The sequence below is a fragment of the Lepus europaeus genome, chromosome 6 (assembly GCF_033115175.1).
Source record: "Lepus europaeus isolate LE1 chromosome 6, mLepTim1.pri, whole genome shotgun sequence".
NCBI lineage: Eukaryota > Metazoa > Chordata > Mammalia > Lagomorpha > Leporidae > Lepus > Lepus europaeus.
The window spans coordinates 132,197,784-132,215,408 of NC_084832.1; the positions used below are offsets into that span (position 1 = coordinate 132,197,784).

At 53.7% G+C, this 17,625-nt stretch overlaps 1 protein-coding gene across 6 annotated transcripts in view; it reads right to left on the bottom strand.

Annotated features, from left to right (window-relative positions):
* Nucleotides 1-11,225: 11,225 nt before the first annotated feature.
* SENP1 (SUMO specific peptidase 1) overlaps nucleotides 11,226-17,625 on the bottom strand; it is a 55,234-nt gene continuing 48,834 nt past the window's right edge. For all 6 annotated transcript variants that reach the window (XM_062195144.1, XM_062195145.1, XM_062195143.1 and 3 more), the window contains 5 exons: nucleotides 16,278-16,481; nucleotides 15,672-15,751; nucleotides 14,745-14,829; nucleotides 14,143-14,238; nucleotides 11,226-13,286 (listed from right to left, as the gene is read on the bottom strand). In XM_062195144.1, the coding sequence (XP_062051128.1) occupies nucleotides 13,224-13,286; nucleotides 14,143-14,238; nucleotides 14,745-14,829; nucleotides 15,672-15,751; nucleotides 16,278-16,481 (528 nt within the window). In that variant the 3' untranslated portion in view covers nucleotides 11,226-13,223. The remainder of the gene's footprint in view (nucleotides 13,287-14,142; nucleotides 14,239-14,744; nucleotides 14,830-15,671; nucleotides 15,752-16,277; nucleotides 16,482-17,625) is intronic.

Below are 17,625 nucleotides of genomic sequence, written 5' to 3' on the forward strand. Positions count from 1 at the left end.
CTGCCGTTGTGGTGCAGCAGGTTCAGCCGCCACTTGCAAAGCCAGCATCCCATGTGAGTGCCTGGTTTGAGTCCCAGCTACCCTGCTTCTGATTCAGCTTCCAGCTAGTGCACCCTGGGAGGCAGCAGATGATGGCTCAAGTGCTTGGGCCCCTGCCACCCACATGGGAGAACAGGATGGGGTGTCTGGCTCCCGGCTTGTTGTTGTGGCTGTCTGGGAGTGATCCAGTGGGCAGAAGACCCCCCCTCTCTGTTGCTTTGCCTTTCAAACAAATCTTAAAACACAAAACACGGACAAGGGAACAGAGGCTTAAAGAGGTAAAGCAACATGCTCACCATCGTGTACTCATAGCTCTCAGAGCAAGAAAGTGAGATTTGAATCCAGGTCTGAGTTAAGACCCAGGGTGCAGGGCCTGCTCCTCTGTCTTTGCAGAGGGTTTGACTGGTCCCTACCAGCCCTGCCGTCCCAGAACCAGGCTCTCCTGCGCAGGCCACTGGTGTTTGCTCAAGGCAGGCTTCAGGCCTAGCAAGAAAAGCCTGCCTGCCCTGGGCCCAGGCATCTCCATCTGTACAGTGGCTGGGGCAGGACCAGGTGAGGGCTGGGGTCCTGGCCAGCTCTAACATTCCAGCGCTCTGGAATTCCCGGAGGCGGGCCTTCAGGCCAGGGTCTCAGCTGGGGAACAGAGGCCCTGCTGTTTGGCTGGCTTCACAGAACAGTGCGCTTCATTGAGCCTGAGGTTCCTGAGACAGAAGAGGGCCAGGCGGAGCAGCGAGATTGGACAGAGCCGTTGGGTCTGGTGCAAGGCGCTGAAAATAACACAGTGCTGGAGACCTCCAAGGAGAGCCCGTGTCCAACCTGTAGCTGCGACTGTGACCCCAGCGACAGGAGCAGCAGCCTGCTCCCCTCTGCCCTGCCGAGGGCTGCCTGAAATCTTGAGCAGCCCCCCAGCCCCAGGGAACCACCAGCTCTGGATGCAGGGCTCCTAGTGGCAGAGTCCTCTCCCCGATAGGCCTGGGTTGGGTCTCTGAAACAAAAGAAGTCTTTTTAGAAATTCTCCTCGAATCAAACTTAATCCACTGTTGTCATGTGACCAGGAGTCATTTCAGCAACAAGAAACCACCCTTGCCAGTTTGAGCCCAGAAGTAGAGCAGGCCTGGGATGTCTTGCTGAAGGCAGTGTCCAGGAGGCAGACCAGAGGCCACCATGAAGCTTCTGGACCTCCCCTCCATGCACAGGAGTGACCACTTCTGATGATCCATTTTGGCCTTGGCAACCTCATCTGACCTTCACCACAGCCCACTGAAATAGCTGGAAATGTGGTGCAGACAGATGCCAGGCAGGCAGGTAACACTCAGTGCAGCTAAGCCGCAGTTCTGACTTGAGCTAGAGGCCCCCAGCCCAGAGCCGCTGCTGTGCTTCTGCAGCACACAGCCTGTGAGGCTGAGGGCTGACATCCTCAGAGCCACGGAAGCTGAATTCATACCACCCAAGTGGCACTGGTGTTTAAAGCCAAAGCACCACTAATAGCAAAGTTGGAATAAAGAAGCCTCACAAAGTTCTGACTTTGGCCAGGGTGATGGCTTTGATGCTTTTAAAAAGTCAAAATTAATTACAGATCGTGTTCATGGCACACGCCCCAGAGCCCTTTGCCACGCCGCTCTGCACGGAGGGGTCTCTGGGATGGTCTGTGGAATTGGGCCAGGCTTCCAGAGTGGGAAAACAACGGCGCAGGAATGGAGACGGGGGTACCTGAGACAGGTGTTCTGAGAGTGGCCCAGGGACGCAGGAAGTGGGTCTGTGTGGGCACACCTGGTGCCCTTCCTCATGATGGGAAGGAGAGGGCCGGAAATGAAGCCACAGCCAGGGAGGCACCTGCCCTACAGTGGCAGACCTCAGCCCAGAGGGCCAAGGCGAAGAGTGAGGAGGCCCTGCTCCCTGGTGGAGTCGACTCCACCCACAGCACCCTGTTCCTGCGGGCCTGTCTGGGGACAGGAGAGCTGTGGCCTAGTCCAGGGTGCCCACTAAGAAGCCAGCTGACAGCCTCTCAGCTTTTCCTGTCCTTTGACACCCCTGAGACCAGAAGGCAGCAGTGGGTGGAACTGGGTGGGGGAGGGGGCTGACTAGCATGCAGAGTGGCTGGGAAAAGCCTGAGCCCTCAATAATTAATAATAAACAAATTCTGTCACTCCAGATCACAAATTAATATTCATGTACAATTTGAGAAGCTCTTTCAAGTCACATAAAAGGAGTACAATGTGTTTGATTTGGGGGCAGCTGGCGTGCAGGCCCCTGGGCGCCACTCAGAAACCCAGGATGGGGGGATGGCCGCTCTCTGCTGAGCCCCCTGCTCACTGGTGGAGCGACCCAGGGGCCCTGAGGACCAGGGGAGGGAGCACTGCCTGTGCAAGCCCAGGCAGGGAACAAAGTGGCCTTTGAGCCAGGTCTTGGCAGACGCTCTGTGGAGCCAGGACGCCCAGCCCCGGCCTCCTCGCTGCCCGCACACCCCAAGGGCTGGCTGGAGCAGATGGTGGGCCTCGGCCTCTTCTCCCCAAAGGGGGTTCCTCCTGCAGCTTGTGCCCCAATTCACCTGAAACGGCATTGGGAATGTGTCATCATTTCTCCCTCTGGAGTGGAGGCTCGGACGGTCCCCCCACTTGTACAATGGGAGTGATGCTACCACCACTCTGCTGGTGGTTACGTGGCAGGCGCTCAGCTAATGTTGGAATCACGGTGACTGTCCATCCCTCCACCCACAGCCCCTGCTGGGCTCAGCCCTGGGCAGCAAGTGGGTCTGCGGAGAGAGGAAGGCACGGACACGTGACTGCACAGCCTGCTGCTGGGAAGGGAGCGGTGAGGGGAGCTCTGGCACCAGGGAGGGTGAGGTTGGCACTGACCTTGCATGAACTTGTGGACTAGAGAGACAAAGAGCTAAAGGAACTGGACTCCTAGGAGTCCTGGAAAGTATCAGGACTTCCCCGGTTCTTGAATTCTGAAGAGCTTCCAGGCACTAGCTAGGGGAAGCACTTCAGACACCACTTGGGACACCCACATGTCCTATCAGAATGCCTGGGCTCACGTCCTGCCTCTGCTTCTGATCCGGCATTCCTGCTAAGGCACACCGTGGGATGGGAGGCAGCAGGTGGTGGCTCAAGTGGTTGGGTCCCTGCCACCCAGGTGGGAGGCCCAGATGGAGTTTCTGGCTCCTGGCTTCAACCTGGGCCAGCCCCAGCTATTGCAGGCATTTGAGGGGTGAATCAGTACATGGAAGATCCCTGTCTCTCTGCTTTTCAAGTAAAATGAAAAAAAAAAAAAAAGTTTCAATAAAGGAAAGGATGCTGGCTAAAATTAGGACAGCCATTTCCAGCAGAAGGTGGGGCCCGTGTCTCCATATCACCCCTGTGGGCTTCTCCGTGGCGCAGGTGGCCTTCCCATCTCCCCAGAGTCTGGAATCCAGAGTGGCAACAACCTGCGTGGAGTCCCATGGCTGCCAGCGGCACAGCCTGACTTGAACCTGAGAATTGCTCCTGGGCACTGCTAAGCTCTGCCAGTGCCCCAGCAGGCTCCTGAGGTCCTGGGGTCCAAGGCTGGGCGAAAGGGACTAAGAAGGGCAAAGCAGAGGCCAGAGCCCCAGCACCTGGGGGAGAAGGGCCCCAGAAGGGCTCGCGTGTGGCTTTGCGAGAGCACAGCCACGTGTGCGAGGCGCACGTCCCTCACTTGCGCGTGTGGGTGGCACAGGACCAGGACTGCAAGCCAGTCTGGGAGAGGGGCCGCGGTGTTCCTGGGATGAATGGGCCTCTGTCCTCAGGCTGTGTGAGCTCTGTGTGTGAAGGTCCCATTAACTCATCCTCAGCCATATGTGGAAAGGGGAGGAGAGGCCCAGAGAAGCCCAAACAACTCAGAGTCCTCGAGTTTAGAATGAAGAAGACACAGAAGAAAGAAATCACAGAGGCCTGAGCTCTCAGCTGCATCCCCCACACCGTCAGTGCTGCCACAGCCTGCTCTCCCCAGCTCCATTGCCAGCCTCCTGGTATCCAGGTGGGCACTTTTTGGGGAAGAATCCTCAGATAACACACAGATTCCAGAAGGCAGGTCCTGTTTGTTTCCCTGGCTGCCTCAGCTTGGCGCTGAGTGTGTCTGCCTTCATGCAGTGGGTCCGTGAGGTCCTTCTCTCTTCTGCTGCACCTGCAGCTCCCGGGGTGCACACTAACTCCTCCGTCCCGCCAACAGGCCTCACATGCACTCTTGTGCCTGCATTGGACAGACCGGTTCAAGTCCTCTCCTGGTCCCTGTGTTTCCACTCCCTTCCAGTCCTCTCTGGGCCTGGGCTGCTGTTGCCCTTGGCTATGGTTCCTTTAGTGGAGTGCCTCCTGTCTGGGGGCAACTCAGAGCTCAGGACACAGGGAGACAGTTGTCTGAGCTTCCTATGTTTTTCACCAGAGGAGCCAAACCACAGTGTGGGCTCAGTGGCCTGGCTAGGTGCCTTCCTCACTCCTCCAACCGCTAGCCTGGCCTCCCTTCCTTGTTACCAGTGGCCTCTGGCTCAGGACTTCAAGTCACCCACTGTGAGATCTTTCACACAAGGTGAGAAGGGAGACCTGGGTTCTGAGGGAGTAGCTGTGGCTCAGCGTCATTCCAGAGAACAAAAGCCAGGTCTACAAAGACCAGCAACCATACATATCCTCCCCTCTCTCCTAGTCCCTGGTACAGAGTAGGTTCCAAAAGAAGAGGTGAGAAGCGAGGAAAGAATAGACCGGATGCATGAATAGGCTTGGTAGACATGTGGATGGAGAGATGGATTGATAGATGGATGGGTAGATGGATAGGAAGACTGATGGGTAGCTGAGCGGTGGATGAGTAGGTGGTGGATGGTTGGGTGGGTGGACAGATGGACAGACGGATGGATGGAGGGGGGACGGGGTACATGGGTGGGTGGGCAGATGGACAGACGGATGGATGGAGGGGGGACGGGGTACATGGGTGGGTGGACAGATGGACAGACGGATGGATGGAGGGGGGACGGGGTACATGGGTGGGTGGACAGATGGACAGACGGATGGATGGAGGGGGGATGGGGTACATGGGTGGGTGGACAGATGGACAGACGGATGGATGGAGGGGGGACGGGGTACATGGGTGGGTGGGCAGATGGACAGACGGATGGATGGAGGGGGGATGGGGTACATGGGTGGGTGGACAGATGGACAGACGGATGGATGGAGGGGGGATGGGGTACATGGGTGGGTGGACAGATGGACAGACGGATGGATGGAGGGGGGATGGGGTACATGGGTGGGTAGACAGATGGACAGACGGATGGATGGAGGGGGGATGGGGTACACGGGTGGGTGGACAGATGGATAGATGGATGGATGGATGGGTGGGGAGATAACTGGGTGACTGGATAGACAGATGGATAAGTGGATGAATGGAGATATTGGGAGAGATCTAGATGGGTAGATAGGTGGAAATACGATGGGTGGGTGGATGGGTGAATTGATGGGAAGATGGATAAATACTATTAGATCCATATAGACATTCTAATCTGACCCCTGGCTCAAACATGGGAGAGTCCCAGATGAAGAAGGTGCAGCCATCCCATTCCCGAGCCAAAAACAAGTAAGGCATGCCTCTGAGGCTCCCCAGGTCTGCAACCAGCAAAAAACTGGGTTTTCTCCATCCTGTCTACTACTTCTTTTTTTTAAAGATTTATTTATATCTTTGAAAGGTAGAATTAAAGAGAGAGGAGGAGAGAGAATTTTTCATCCACTTGTTTACTACTCAAATGGCCACAATGGCCAGTGTTGGGCCAGGCCGAAGCCAGGAGCTAGAAGCTTCATCTAGGACTCCCATGTGGGTAGCAGGGGTCCGAGCACTTGGGCCACTTCCGCTGCTTCCCGGACATGTTAGCAGGGAGCTGGAGTGGAAATAGAGTAGCTAGGGCTCGAACTGGTGCCTGTATGCAACGTCAGCCTCGCAGGCGGTGGCTGAACCAGCCACACCACAATACCAGCCTCCCAGACCTCTTCTTGCAGAGGCTGAAGTGCTTCCTGAAATGAGCTCTGCTGCTGGGAAAAGTGGTGATGAGTTGGGGGAGAGCCTGATGCGGGGCTCAGGATGCTGGGCGTGCCAGGTACCATCGAACTGGACTCTGGCTGGGGCCGGAATACTGTGCTTGGACGAGGCGATGTGGACGTTTCCAGCACCTAACAGGGGCCAGGCATTTAGTAGGCACTCAGTCAGTATTCACTGAATGAATGAATAACATTTCTGTGTCTTCCATTCTCTGGCTGACTCCCCCAGATCCTTTTCTAGAGGTAGACAGGATTGTTAAGAGCTCTGGACCACCAGGGACCTACCTGCCTGGGGAGAGGTGTAGAATGAAGCATTGCCAGCACACCCTGAAGGAGAAAGGCACAGTACCCCAGTCTCTAGGGTTCCTCTCCCTCACATTCACCCTCCAGCCCCATCCCCAGCCCTACTACTATTTACCATGGCACTCATCCAGAAGCTGGGGGCACCAGGAAGGAGCCACACAAAGCCACTTGTGTGCCTGAGTGTGTGTGCGTGTATAGGAGTTTGCACGTGCATGAGTGCATGTGTGTGCACACGTGTGACTGACAGTCTCAAGTTCTGGGAGAATTCTCATCACTATGGCTGGGACCAAGAACAGCAGCACAGGGACTGGGCAGAGTTTGGCCCCCTGGGTGGGACTAGGTTGGCAGATGGGGAACAGGCAGCCCATATCACCAAGGCGAGAGCTGTGGTGCATGGAGGCTCCTGTGGTCCCCTCCCCGCTGCGATGCAGAGATCTTCAGGGGAGGCAGTGCTCAGAGCTCCCAAGGGCCACAGTTTCCTGGGCAGGCAGCCTTGGGAGTCCTTCTGGGTCAAGTCTAGAAGGCAGGGTTGAGACTCACAGGGCCTCTTTCTGTGTGAGCAGAGGCAGGAGTTGGCTCAGGCAAGCAAGGAAAGGCTTGGTCAGTGAGCAGGGGAGACAATTAGGAGCAATTACCATCAAGAGAGGCCTCCCCTGGTGGCGGGTGGGAGTGCGGAGGCCACTGGGGAGGGGGAGGGTGAAAGCGCAGACTGATCTGGGGGAAGTGGGTCAAGAGTGTCTTTCTTCACTGAAAGAGGTGCATGACAACCCCCTTTTCCCCCTGCTTCGCTGCCCCCAGTCTCCAGCTAGAACCAAGTTCCCTTACCTCTAGGGGCAGAGGTCGGGATGTGGAGTGGGAGGGGGGAGGGCACTGTGCTCTGCATTCCTGAGATTCTCAAAGCGGGAGGAAATCTGGAGAAAACTCTGAGCTGAGGAATGGGGGGGTGGTCCCCAAACATGCCCCATCCCATCTGGGCACGCCATGCCTCCACCTCCCCGGTTTCGCTGAGTGCTGAAGACCAGAGGGAGGGGAAGGGGCTTCCTGTCTGGAGAAGCTGAGGAAAAGGGGGTCCAAAGGCAGAGCAATCTCTGTACCCCACTCTGCTCTCCAGACCACGGTGACAAGTGCCAAGAAGGGGGGACCATGTGGATCTCAGGAGGCAGGCCCGCCCCGGCTCACAACAGTGGAGTCCTCTGCCTTCACTCAGGAGCGCCCTTGGAAGTCCAAGCCAGGAAGCAGAGACCCTTGGGCTTTGAAGGACTGGCAGTCCTATGCTCCTGTGACTCTGGGAAACTTAGTCTCAGTGCTGGCAGCACCTGCGTCAGAGGCTTGGTGGGTTAAAGGTCTGAGGCCAGGCCTCAATAAACATTTACTGCAATCATTCACACTAATGGAAGATAGCTCTGCCAAGTGGACAATGAACCTGAAGCCAGTGACCCAGAGATAGGGTGCCCTGTAAACCAGACACAGAAGCCAAGAACCTGGAGATGGATGGAACCAGCCCGAAGGGAAGCGAGGCCGCCCAGAGCGCCTCCATCACCCTGTCACAATTCTGTCAGCTGCTAAGACACGCAGGACACGCAATGAACACAGCAGTGACACATGGGGGAAGCAAAACAGCAAGTCAAATGCCAGGAAGCACTGTGGTGAACAAGTGAGTGCAGGGAAGCTATGGAGCCTGAGAACTGGGGCCGATCTCCCACCCCTGCCCAGTGGGAGCTTTGACTGCAGGGGCCCTGGGAGGCACTCCAGCCTGGCTCCCAGCGAGCCAGGGAGCCCTCGCAGCCCTCACCCCCCAACCAGGCATTGCTCACTGGCCAGTGGTGGCAGACACAGGGAGGTGAGGAGAGGGCACCGTGCTCCCAGAGAGCAGGCACCCAGGGTGCAGGTGGGGGCTGTTCTGATGCCTGTCAGCCAGGCTCCCACTGCCTGTCTGGTGACAGGCAGGGCCATTCAGACCCAGGCAGGCATGGGTTTCTGTAACCACATTCATGAATCAGATCCTCACTCTCCAATTGCTAATGCTAAAAAAAAATCACAATTATGCCCCCCAAATCATTAGACTGCCCGACACCACAGGGCTCTCCTCTGGGAAAGTTTTGAGAAGCTGGCAATTTCTTGGGTTTCACTCTCCTGAGAGTTCCAGGCAGAGCCAGTGGGAAGCACTTCTTTGAGGACGTGCTACAGGGAAGGGTGGGAGCAACACAGACAAGGGGCCAGCCGGCAGGGTGGGCTGGAGCCTGGCTGGCGGCTTTGGCCTCAGAAGGGCTCTCTGCCCAGCTTCACAGACAGGTTTGGGCTTTAAAAGTGCCAGAGAGCCGCAGATTTGCATGTTATTTACGTTCCAGGCTTCACTTTCAGGTATGTGGAATGGAATGAATGAATGAACAGTATTGAGACTCCTGGTTAAGGGGTGGGCCCAGAGATCCAGGCCACCTGGGGCACCCAATCACCGGCCTAACATGGATCAGGAGACACAGACACAGAGCAACAGAGACAAATATCACCCAGTGCTTCTGACCAGGGAGTTTCCAATCAAAGCAAGGAGGCAAAATCCACAGAATTTATTTTAAATAAATCACCTTTTAATAAACCGGGGAGTCACAGAGACAGGCTAATAAAGGCGACACCGTCCCTGACTTACGTCCACCTCTGCTCTTCCAGCCTGCCCTCCGGCTTCCTTTGGAGCCAAGTGTGCTTGTCTGCCCAGACGCCCAAGCTAGCTCAATGATGAGGTCCACAGACACAGCCCCACAAAAAGAGTGGCTTTCAGGCCATTGCTCAAACCGTGCCCAAGCTCAAGGCCTACCGGTCCACTTGTAAGAGACCCCGTGCAAGCTGCACCTCAGGGGCTGCCTTGGAAGGCTGAGGCAGAGAAGACAAGGGACACACACCACCACTGGAGATCCAAAGGGAGGAGAAAGCTGCATTTAGCAGGATGTGTGGTTTGAAGACTTTCATGAGCCTCTTGGGAGAGAGATGGAGAGCGCTGAAGGGCACGGTGAAGCCAAGGAAGGAAACCCAGCTGAGGGCAGAGGGGGCACCGGGTTTGGCCCAGAGGAGCCTGCATGCAGTGTTCTCTCGCCCTGTGTTAGAAGGGACCTGCCTCAGTCTGCTGACGCACAAGACAGATTGGGGTTCCTGATTCTGAGGGCGGCATGTGTTCAGACAAGAGCCTCAGGCAACGTGATCAGCAAGGGCTTCAGGATGGGATCTGGGTGTGGGCCAGCACCCCGGACCCTGCCACACCCTCTTCTCCTGGCACCTGAGCTCTGTGATGGGCAGGAAAGTGTCCAGAGGCCAAGGAAGTGACAGCCACTCCTCAGCCCACACTGGAGGTTTGCAGCGAGGGACAGGACTCTGACCAATGCCTTAACTCTGAATCAAGACAACGTCAACATCAGCCTTAAAATTTACAGCCCAGAACCCAACTTAAGAGTCCAAGACCCTGGGTATGTGGCACCAGGCCTGAAGCAGCCCGCACAGGAAACACTGGGGGTGCACCTGCACACTCCTCCCCAGCAGGACCTCCTATTCTCTCAGCACTTCCCAGCCTCGGAATGGGGTTGGCAACACCAGGGTTCAACACAGCTCAAAGCAGGGCCCAGGCCCTGGTCCTGGGCTCCACGGAAGGTGCTAGGATGATGCCCTACCTCGAACTCTGGGACAAATTAGAAGCTGAGTGTGTGTGGGTGGGTGGGGGGCATTGTGGTGTAGTGGGCTAAATCTCCACCTGCAGTGCTGACATCCCATATGGGTGCCAGTTCAAGTCCCAGCTGATCCTCTTCCGATCCAGCTCTCTAATGGCCTGGTAAGCTGTGGAAGATGGCCCCAGTGCTTGGACTTCTGCATTCACGTGGGAGACCCAGAGGAAGCTCCTGGCTCCTGATCAGCTCAGCTCCAGCTGTTGCTGCCATTTGGGGAGTGAACCAGCAGATGGAAGACCTTTCTCTTTGTCTCTCCCTCTCTCTCTGTGGCTCTCTCAAATAAATAAATAAAAGCTTAAAACAACAACAACAACAAAAAAAAAAAAACACGCGGTAGGTACAAGTGCAGCACGCCGCTGTTTGGATTGACAATAGGTCCGGCAGCTAAGGCTGCCCTTTCAGCTCTGTGGGGAGAAGCAGGGGCAGGAAAAGCCAAGTGCCAGCTGCCCCTCCTCTGGCAAGGGCCAAGGCAAAAGCACTGGAAGCACTGGGGCTTCTGCACAAACCATCCCCTCCAGCACCATGGAAAACCAGCTGTTAACAGGCTGTGGTGATTCTGTCTACCCTGGGCCCACTAGACCCTGGGCTGGCACTGCTGGGGCAGCGAGTGGAAGCTGCTTGTCTGACCACAGGAGTGACAGCACATAGTGGCAGGAGGCACCTCACAGAGGAGTCAGACTGAGGGCCCACCTTCACCATCAGCCCTAAACAGGACTCCTGGGACCAACAGGGTGTGACCAGACACTGTGCCCGACTGTGCTGTCCCCAGGGATGGGGTGGCTGCCCAGATTGGCACCTGCGCTTTTCACCCAAGTACTCCCTTTCTGGTGGAAGAAGACTACAGTGAGGGCCGAACACACAGGGGAGTGGAGGGCGGGACAAGAAAGCAGGAGATACACGACAGCAGTGATGCCCGCAGCAGGGGATGCATCAAAGCCCACCCCTAAATGAAGGACAAGGCTCCCAGATCTGGTCCCACTCCCACTGCTGGCTCTCTGCATTTGGTTCCCACAGAGCACCAGGCCACAGCCTCTGCCTCAGACTGCCCCATCCCTACCTGGTATGGATTGGTGGTGATGTCAGGGTCACTCCCTTCTGCCCTGCACAGAACTGCAATGGAAAAAGGGGCCGAGTTCAGACCGGCTCAACAAGTCCTTCTATATTTTCCAAAGTGCTTCTCTTGCATGTTTCATTTTCTGCTACACATGGCAATAAATATTTGTTGCTTTGGTCTATACAGAAAGTCTCTGAGAAAGGTAAGACAGATGTCTAAATGGAAACAATAAATATAGAACTATCTTCTTTAGAATCCTCAGACAAAAGTGAGATAGCCTGAAAAATTCAGGTCTTTTGCTTTGTAGTACAAATCCACATCACAGAGCCACCTTTCAATGATCACTTAAGTACAGGAAGTACCAGGAACCAGACAATATTCCAGGAATCTTCCAGCAAGCCTGAAAGTCACAGCTTCCTAAAAGAGACTGTGAAAAGTCCCAGTAACTCATGTACAGAAAGCTATTTATTTCCTACAGAAAACATAAAAGGGGGGGGGGAGGATGGGAAAGGAGGAGAGAAGTAGAGAAGGAAGACAGCAAGGAGGGGGTGGGGGGAAGAAACACACACACGCGGCCCCCAAGGCAGGCAATTATGAGAAAAGCAGGACGTCAAGACACCCAGTCACTGGAGTGAAAACAGGTAACATTCAGTTAACAATGGAATATTTAAAAAAAATAGTTTTCTTTTCAAATTGTAACTTGTGGTAAAACATAGAAAAATGTACTAAACAAGCTTGGTATAAAACAGAGTAAAATCCTCCAATAAGCCCAGGGAGAAAGCACAACGCTGCAAAGGGTGGGTCCAGGGAGATTTCATACAAAACTACCTATGACGATACAGAAAAGTAGAAAACGTCCCTGTCTGGGAACTGAAGTACAAAAGTGACACTGGCACAGGGTCATTTCACTATCTAAGCCTGAGGAGCTCTCAGGGTGGGGGAGGTGCCAGAAAGAAAAAAGGAACGGCAGCTCTAAGCCTCAGGTGGATCAGCCCAAACCCCATGCCTCCACAGCCTCGGCCCCTCAGCCAGAGTTCATCCAGGCCTCAAGGCGCTCTGTTGGGAAGTACACAGACACCCTACGCACAGGGTGAGACCTGTGTGTGCTGAAATTTGGAAAACGGGAATCAATCTACAGGCTAAATGGTGAACACATTCAGTCTTTCTTTTTTAAAAAGCATATCCCTGTAAAATATATAAAATTCTCTGCGGTCAGAAATGCAGTTAAACTAAGTCGCCACAGACCAACCAGACCTGCATTTATCTAGTGTGGAATTCTGGGCTCAAGGCTGAGGCCCTTCTTCTTGGCCAGGAGCAGGCGGCAGTGTAAGTGGCTTCCCCACTTGGCTGCTCTGCTGAGCTGCTCCTTGGGTGGGTCTTCCCTGTTATCATGTGTCCTTGCACATGCAAACCCCTACTTTTAAGGAAAAGACTGCTTGGGACTTTGGGGGTCCGCCAGGGCTCAAGTGCTGTGCCTCAGGATGGGAGCAAGCTACTGATGAAAAAACAGCCTTGTCTGGAAGCAGAAAGGTTTCACACACGGGGCACTGAACAGCAACAGTCCTGGAGGAAGGGTCAGCACCCCAGAGTCCAGTTCACAGTCACATTCCTGACTGCGCAGGGTGGAAGTTGTACTCGTGTGTATGGATGTTCGTGCACGGATATGCTGGTGGTTCATAGCCCTACCTTCCGCCCATGCCCTTTCCTACAGCTTAGTAAGGCCAGAGGAGTTTATAGGGAACCAAGATTCTTTCCAAGCTTTTCTCAGGGCCCGCATTAGGGGCCAAGTGAGGCTGGAGCCCTTAGAAAACAAGATGGCAGAACTGAAGACGTGAAGAGAGACTCTCTTCAGCTCAGTCAGGGATGTCCCTCACCCCTTTCACAGCACCAACATTTCTTTGCAAAAATAGGATCTGAGATACAAAAGGAAAGGCAGATGTGCTTGTGAAAGCATCTCGCCAGGGCCTGGTCTGGAGCACGGGTTCTACAAGAACAGAGGGCTGGGAGCAGCTGTTTCCAAGGTCTCTGGCCACAGACAGCAAAGATCTGGTCCCTCACAAGGTCGACGCCTGCCGACCAGGACAGTCTTCACAAGAGCTTCCTGTGCAGGATCTCCCAGGCCATCCGCTTCCGGAAGTACGGCATGTGTTGCTGTGGGGACAGAGACAGCCTTAGTTTCCACTCCCTTCACCTCGACCCAGGTCTGTGTCCCCGTGTTCCTCTCTTCCTCACGGCATTCCACTAACATCATCACAGGTGTGCTCTGGGTCTTTCACTTTTATCCATTTTTGATGACGTGTGGCTTTTTTCTTTCCATTGCTTTTTGCTACTGCTAGTTCTATTGCTGCAGCCTTGGAAGTCACACTGGACATGGCCAGGAGTTCCCAGGCTATGCAAAACTTTTGAGTGGTGTCCAACAAGTCCTCTGTGTTGAACTTTTAAGAGGAGATGACCCTGAGGCCTAAAAAGAAAAGCTCACCTGCCAGGAGACGAGTTAAGGGAAACTCAAGAGTCAGCTCAGTCTGCCAAAGGGTTAATGTGAGAAAACCTGACAAAGCTACTAGTTCAGACACAGGGAGAGAGACAAGTGCAGAACACATCAGAACAAGCCTCCACCCACCTCAGTCCCTGAAGGACCACATGGACAGAAATGACCCCCGTGCACTAAAGAGAGGGCTGGCCAGTGGCATCAAGGGAGCAGCAGCATAACCGGATGAGGGTATGGCCTGCTCTGAAACCTGAGGTTCACCCTGAACAGAGGGAAATGGAAGGAAACCTGCTCTGCTCCCAGTTCTGTTTCTTAGAGGACTTGAAGAAGGCTGGGGGAGGTGGGCAGAGAAGAAGGCTCTGTACTCAGCTAGCATTCCTTAACTACAACAGTGCAGGATGCACAGTCACCCGATGTAGCCCATCACTGCCTGTCTTCTGTGATGGGTACAGGCAAGGGAGCACCAGTCAAGGCAGAGTCCCCCAAGGAGAGCATGTAAGCTACCGGGGCTCAGTTCACCTGTGTGAAGTTGATTGGTCTGTCTTTGGTAATACAGTCAGCATATTTGCAGGCAAACATGCCACAGTCACTTCCATTCATCTGCTGTGGAATTTCCTGAAAGATCAACAACAAAGACAAAATCTGTCCAACTCTCTTTCCTTCTTAGATTAAAAATAGGAACCAAAGGGTATACATTTTACAGGTTCCCCTACTCTGAGCAGCTGACCCTGGTCCCCTGCTCAGGACAATATATGCACACAGAAAACAAGACATTGGTGTTTCAGCCAGGTGCATGCATTGTGCATGAACCACAGACAGCAGCTCAGATTTCCAAGGTTCCCAAGGGTGTAAAGACTGGTCCTTCCCCCACAGGTCCGTGTGTCAGCAAATGTTTTCCATAGGAGTGAAAAACTTGGCAGTACTGTTGTGCACTTGGAAAAGGCAGTTCTACATCAGAAACTACCACCAGATTTCTCACAAAAGGCTCGATCCAGGCCAAACAACCAAGATGAAGTCAGGCTGGGAACTAAGAGAGAAGGGGCCCAGGAACCAAGAGGGGAAACCCTTTCCTCCCTCAACGTCAGCTCTCAGGGGCTCCACCTCATCTGCATGAAATATACCTGGCTTTTCTTGCTGAAGAGCTGCCAGCCGTTGGTGTCAAACTCTTTCCTTTTCTTGTCCATGCTTTCTTGCTTTAGGTATTGCCTAAGGTGTTAGAAGAGAATGAGATGAGCTATGGGAGATGCAGGATAGCTGCTCCCCAAGAACAGGCACAGTTCTGGGGAAGACGGGCCCTGACTGGCAAGCTCCCTCTGGAGCAGTGCTGCCTCTTCCAACTCCCACAGCTGACGCCCCCAGCCCACGGGGGACATGGCCACAGCCTATGCCACCCAGGCTCCTTCCACTTAGTGCCCCTTCTGAGGAAGAACCTCTGGCTCTCTGCCCTGGTCTTCTACGGTCTTCCAGGACTCAATCTAATAGACAGAAATCTGTCTCTGCCAATGTGGAGGCACCTGCTGGCTAGGCCTGGCTCTCCTGTGTAAATCGCAATCCCAACTGCCACAACTCAGGACAAAAAGAGCACAAAGCGTGCAAAGACTGCAGATAGCCAGCCTTTCTGGAATCGACCTCTTCCTCCCATCTGAGGGTACAGTGAAGAACGGTGCAGAGACTAGAGTGCTACCGTGAGCGGTGGGACGGGGCATACGGACTTTGCATTCTGGTTCCCAGCAGAGCCACTAGGTAGGATCTGGCAATTTACAGTCAGCACTGTGAGTCTTGGTTTCTCCGTGTGAGCATCGGGAGCTTGGATTCAAAGATTCCTAAGTAATGCTGGCATCTCCATCTACCCATCCACTCTGTATTTTAGTGCACCAGGCCAGTAACTGCCCCATGTTTCTGGCAATGTTACATTATGTTTACAGTTTACTTGGATTTAAAATATCCATTATTACTACGTAGGAAGATTTTCTTAATCACCTGACTGAAGAAACACACAGTTGGATTCGGTTGCCAGAAACAATCTAAGCCCTGAAAGGCCTACTTACAAGAGGGTCCTGCAGGCTTCGTTGTTTACCCCTCCCATGGAGTCGTAATACGTAATGCTCTTCTTTCTGAAGTCTACAACCTAGGAATAAGAGAAAATCTATGTGTTTAAACACTGGAAAAGATCCGTTTCTCAGCTGGACCCTGGAACCTTTGGCCAGACTTCCTGCAAAACCACAGCAAGTGCGGCGGGTGCTCCACTCACAAGGAAGAGCAAGGGCAGTATTTACACAGACCCACTGGCGGCCCCACTGCCACCCTGAAGCCTTTCTCTGGTGCTCCGGGCCTGCTCTTGAGAAAGGGAAGACGGACACCTTGAGACCCTCCCCCTGCAGACTCAGAAAGCGGGCGAGGACTCTACCTGCAGAAATTTCCTTTCAGCTTTATCCTTTTCAAATGTAATTCAAATCAGATAGTGAAATAACTTTTCCGCCTTTATTAACACATAGAGTATCTGCCACTCTTGACAAGTACATCAATTGGCTCCTTAGCCAACCTGCTACTGAATGCTGCTCTCAATGGGAGTGCTTCTCACACCAGTGCCAGTGCCGTGCTCCCTGATGATGCACACTGATTCTAGACGGCATGCAAGTAAAGGGTGTACTCACAGCAAGACACCAGTGCACCCCCAGGTGAATGGGCACCAGAAGAATGTCAACAGAAAACACATCCACTTTCTTTGTCCAGCGCTTCACCGCCTGATAACCGGCTGTTTTTAACTTAGTGAAGAAGAAAGTATTGAATGCATGCACACTTGGAAACCCCTTCTCTTTACTTCGCTCCATCAGCATATTCATGTAGAAATTGATGATCTGTGGGAGGAAATGATACGTATTAGAAGACACACAGACTTTTCAAAATGGTTCCAATACATAAGGAAGAACCAGTTTCTTACATTACTGTTTCCTCATCAATCCCATTAAGTCTTCAGTACCCAAGAGTCTCCTTCCCCTACATCAAATTCTCACTAGAAGCAAGAGGTTTACGTAGTTGCTACAACAAGAGGAGAAAGAGCTGGTGTGTCTCCTAGGCCACTGGAGGCACAGACAGATGCCAGCCAGAAGACCAGTACAAGACTGAGAGTCGGGGGCCGGCGCTGTGGCATAGTGGGTGAAGCTGCCGCCTGCAGTGCCAGAATCCCAGATGTGTGCCAGTTTGAGTCCTGGCTGCTCCTCTTCTTATCCAGCTCTCTGCTATGGCCTGGGAAAGCAGTGGAAGATGGCCCAAGTTGTCTGGGCCCCTGCACCCACATTGGCGACCTGGAGGAAGCTCCTGGCTCCTGGCTTCAGATCGGTGCAGTTGCAGCCAACTGGAGAGTGAACCAGCAGATGGAAGACCTCTCTCTCTCTGCCTCTCCTCTCTCTGTGTAACTCTGATTTTCAAATAAAAATAAATAGATATTTAAGAAAGAAAACAAAAAGACTGAGAGTCAGAAGAAGGACTCTCAGAGGGAAAAGGGAGGAAACGCGGGCAGCTGACCAAACACAGTAGCTGCTACTCTATGTTACAGGGACGGCCGGAGTGAGCGGACACCAAAACACTGAGCTCAGGTGGAACTCATGCTAAGTCAGCGCCCATCAGGAAGTTAAACCTAAGTGAGGGTCACCTGCTTTGGCACAGGGACGAGAGCGCTGCTCCATGACTGAAGACTGCCTTTTCAGCCCAAACAGCTGTACTGCAAAGGCAAACTGCTTCTGTTTCAAGTAGAACCAATTCCTAGGACCAGCCATCAGCAGTAAACAGACAGCAGCTCAGCCAGATCACATGGCTGTGGGATAAGCAGGAGTCTGCACCGTCAGTTCTCTCGTCGTCTTCATTTCTGTGGATGTGCATTCAGATGCCAGATGGGCGAGGGCTGAGCCTTTCTGTTAATGAAACAATGCCTCTGCGAACAGTGACTCTTTTGTCTTTGGTTCCTTTTAGGCCCCTGATACCAAACCCTGAAAGTTACTGGGC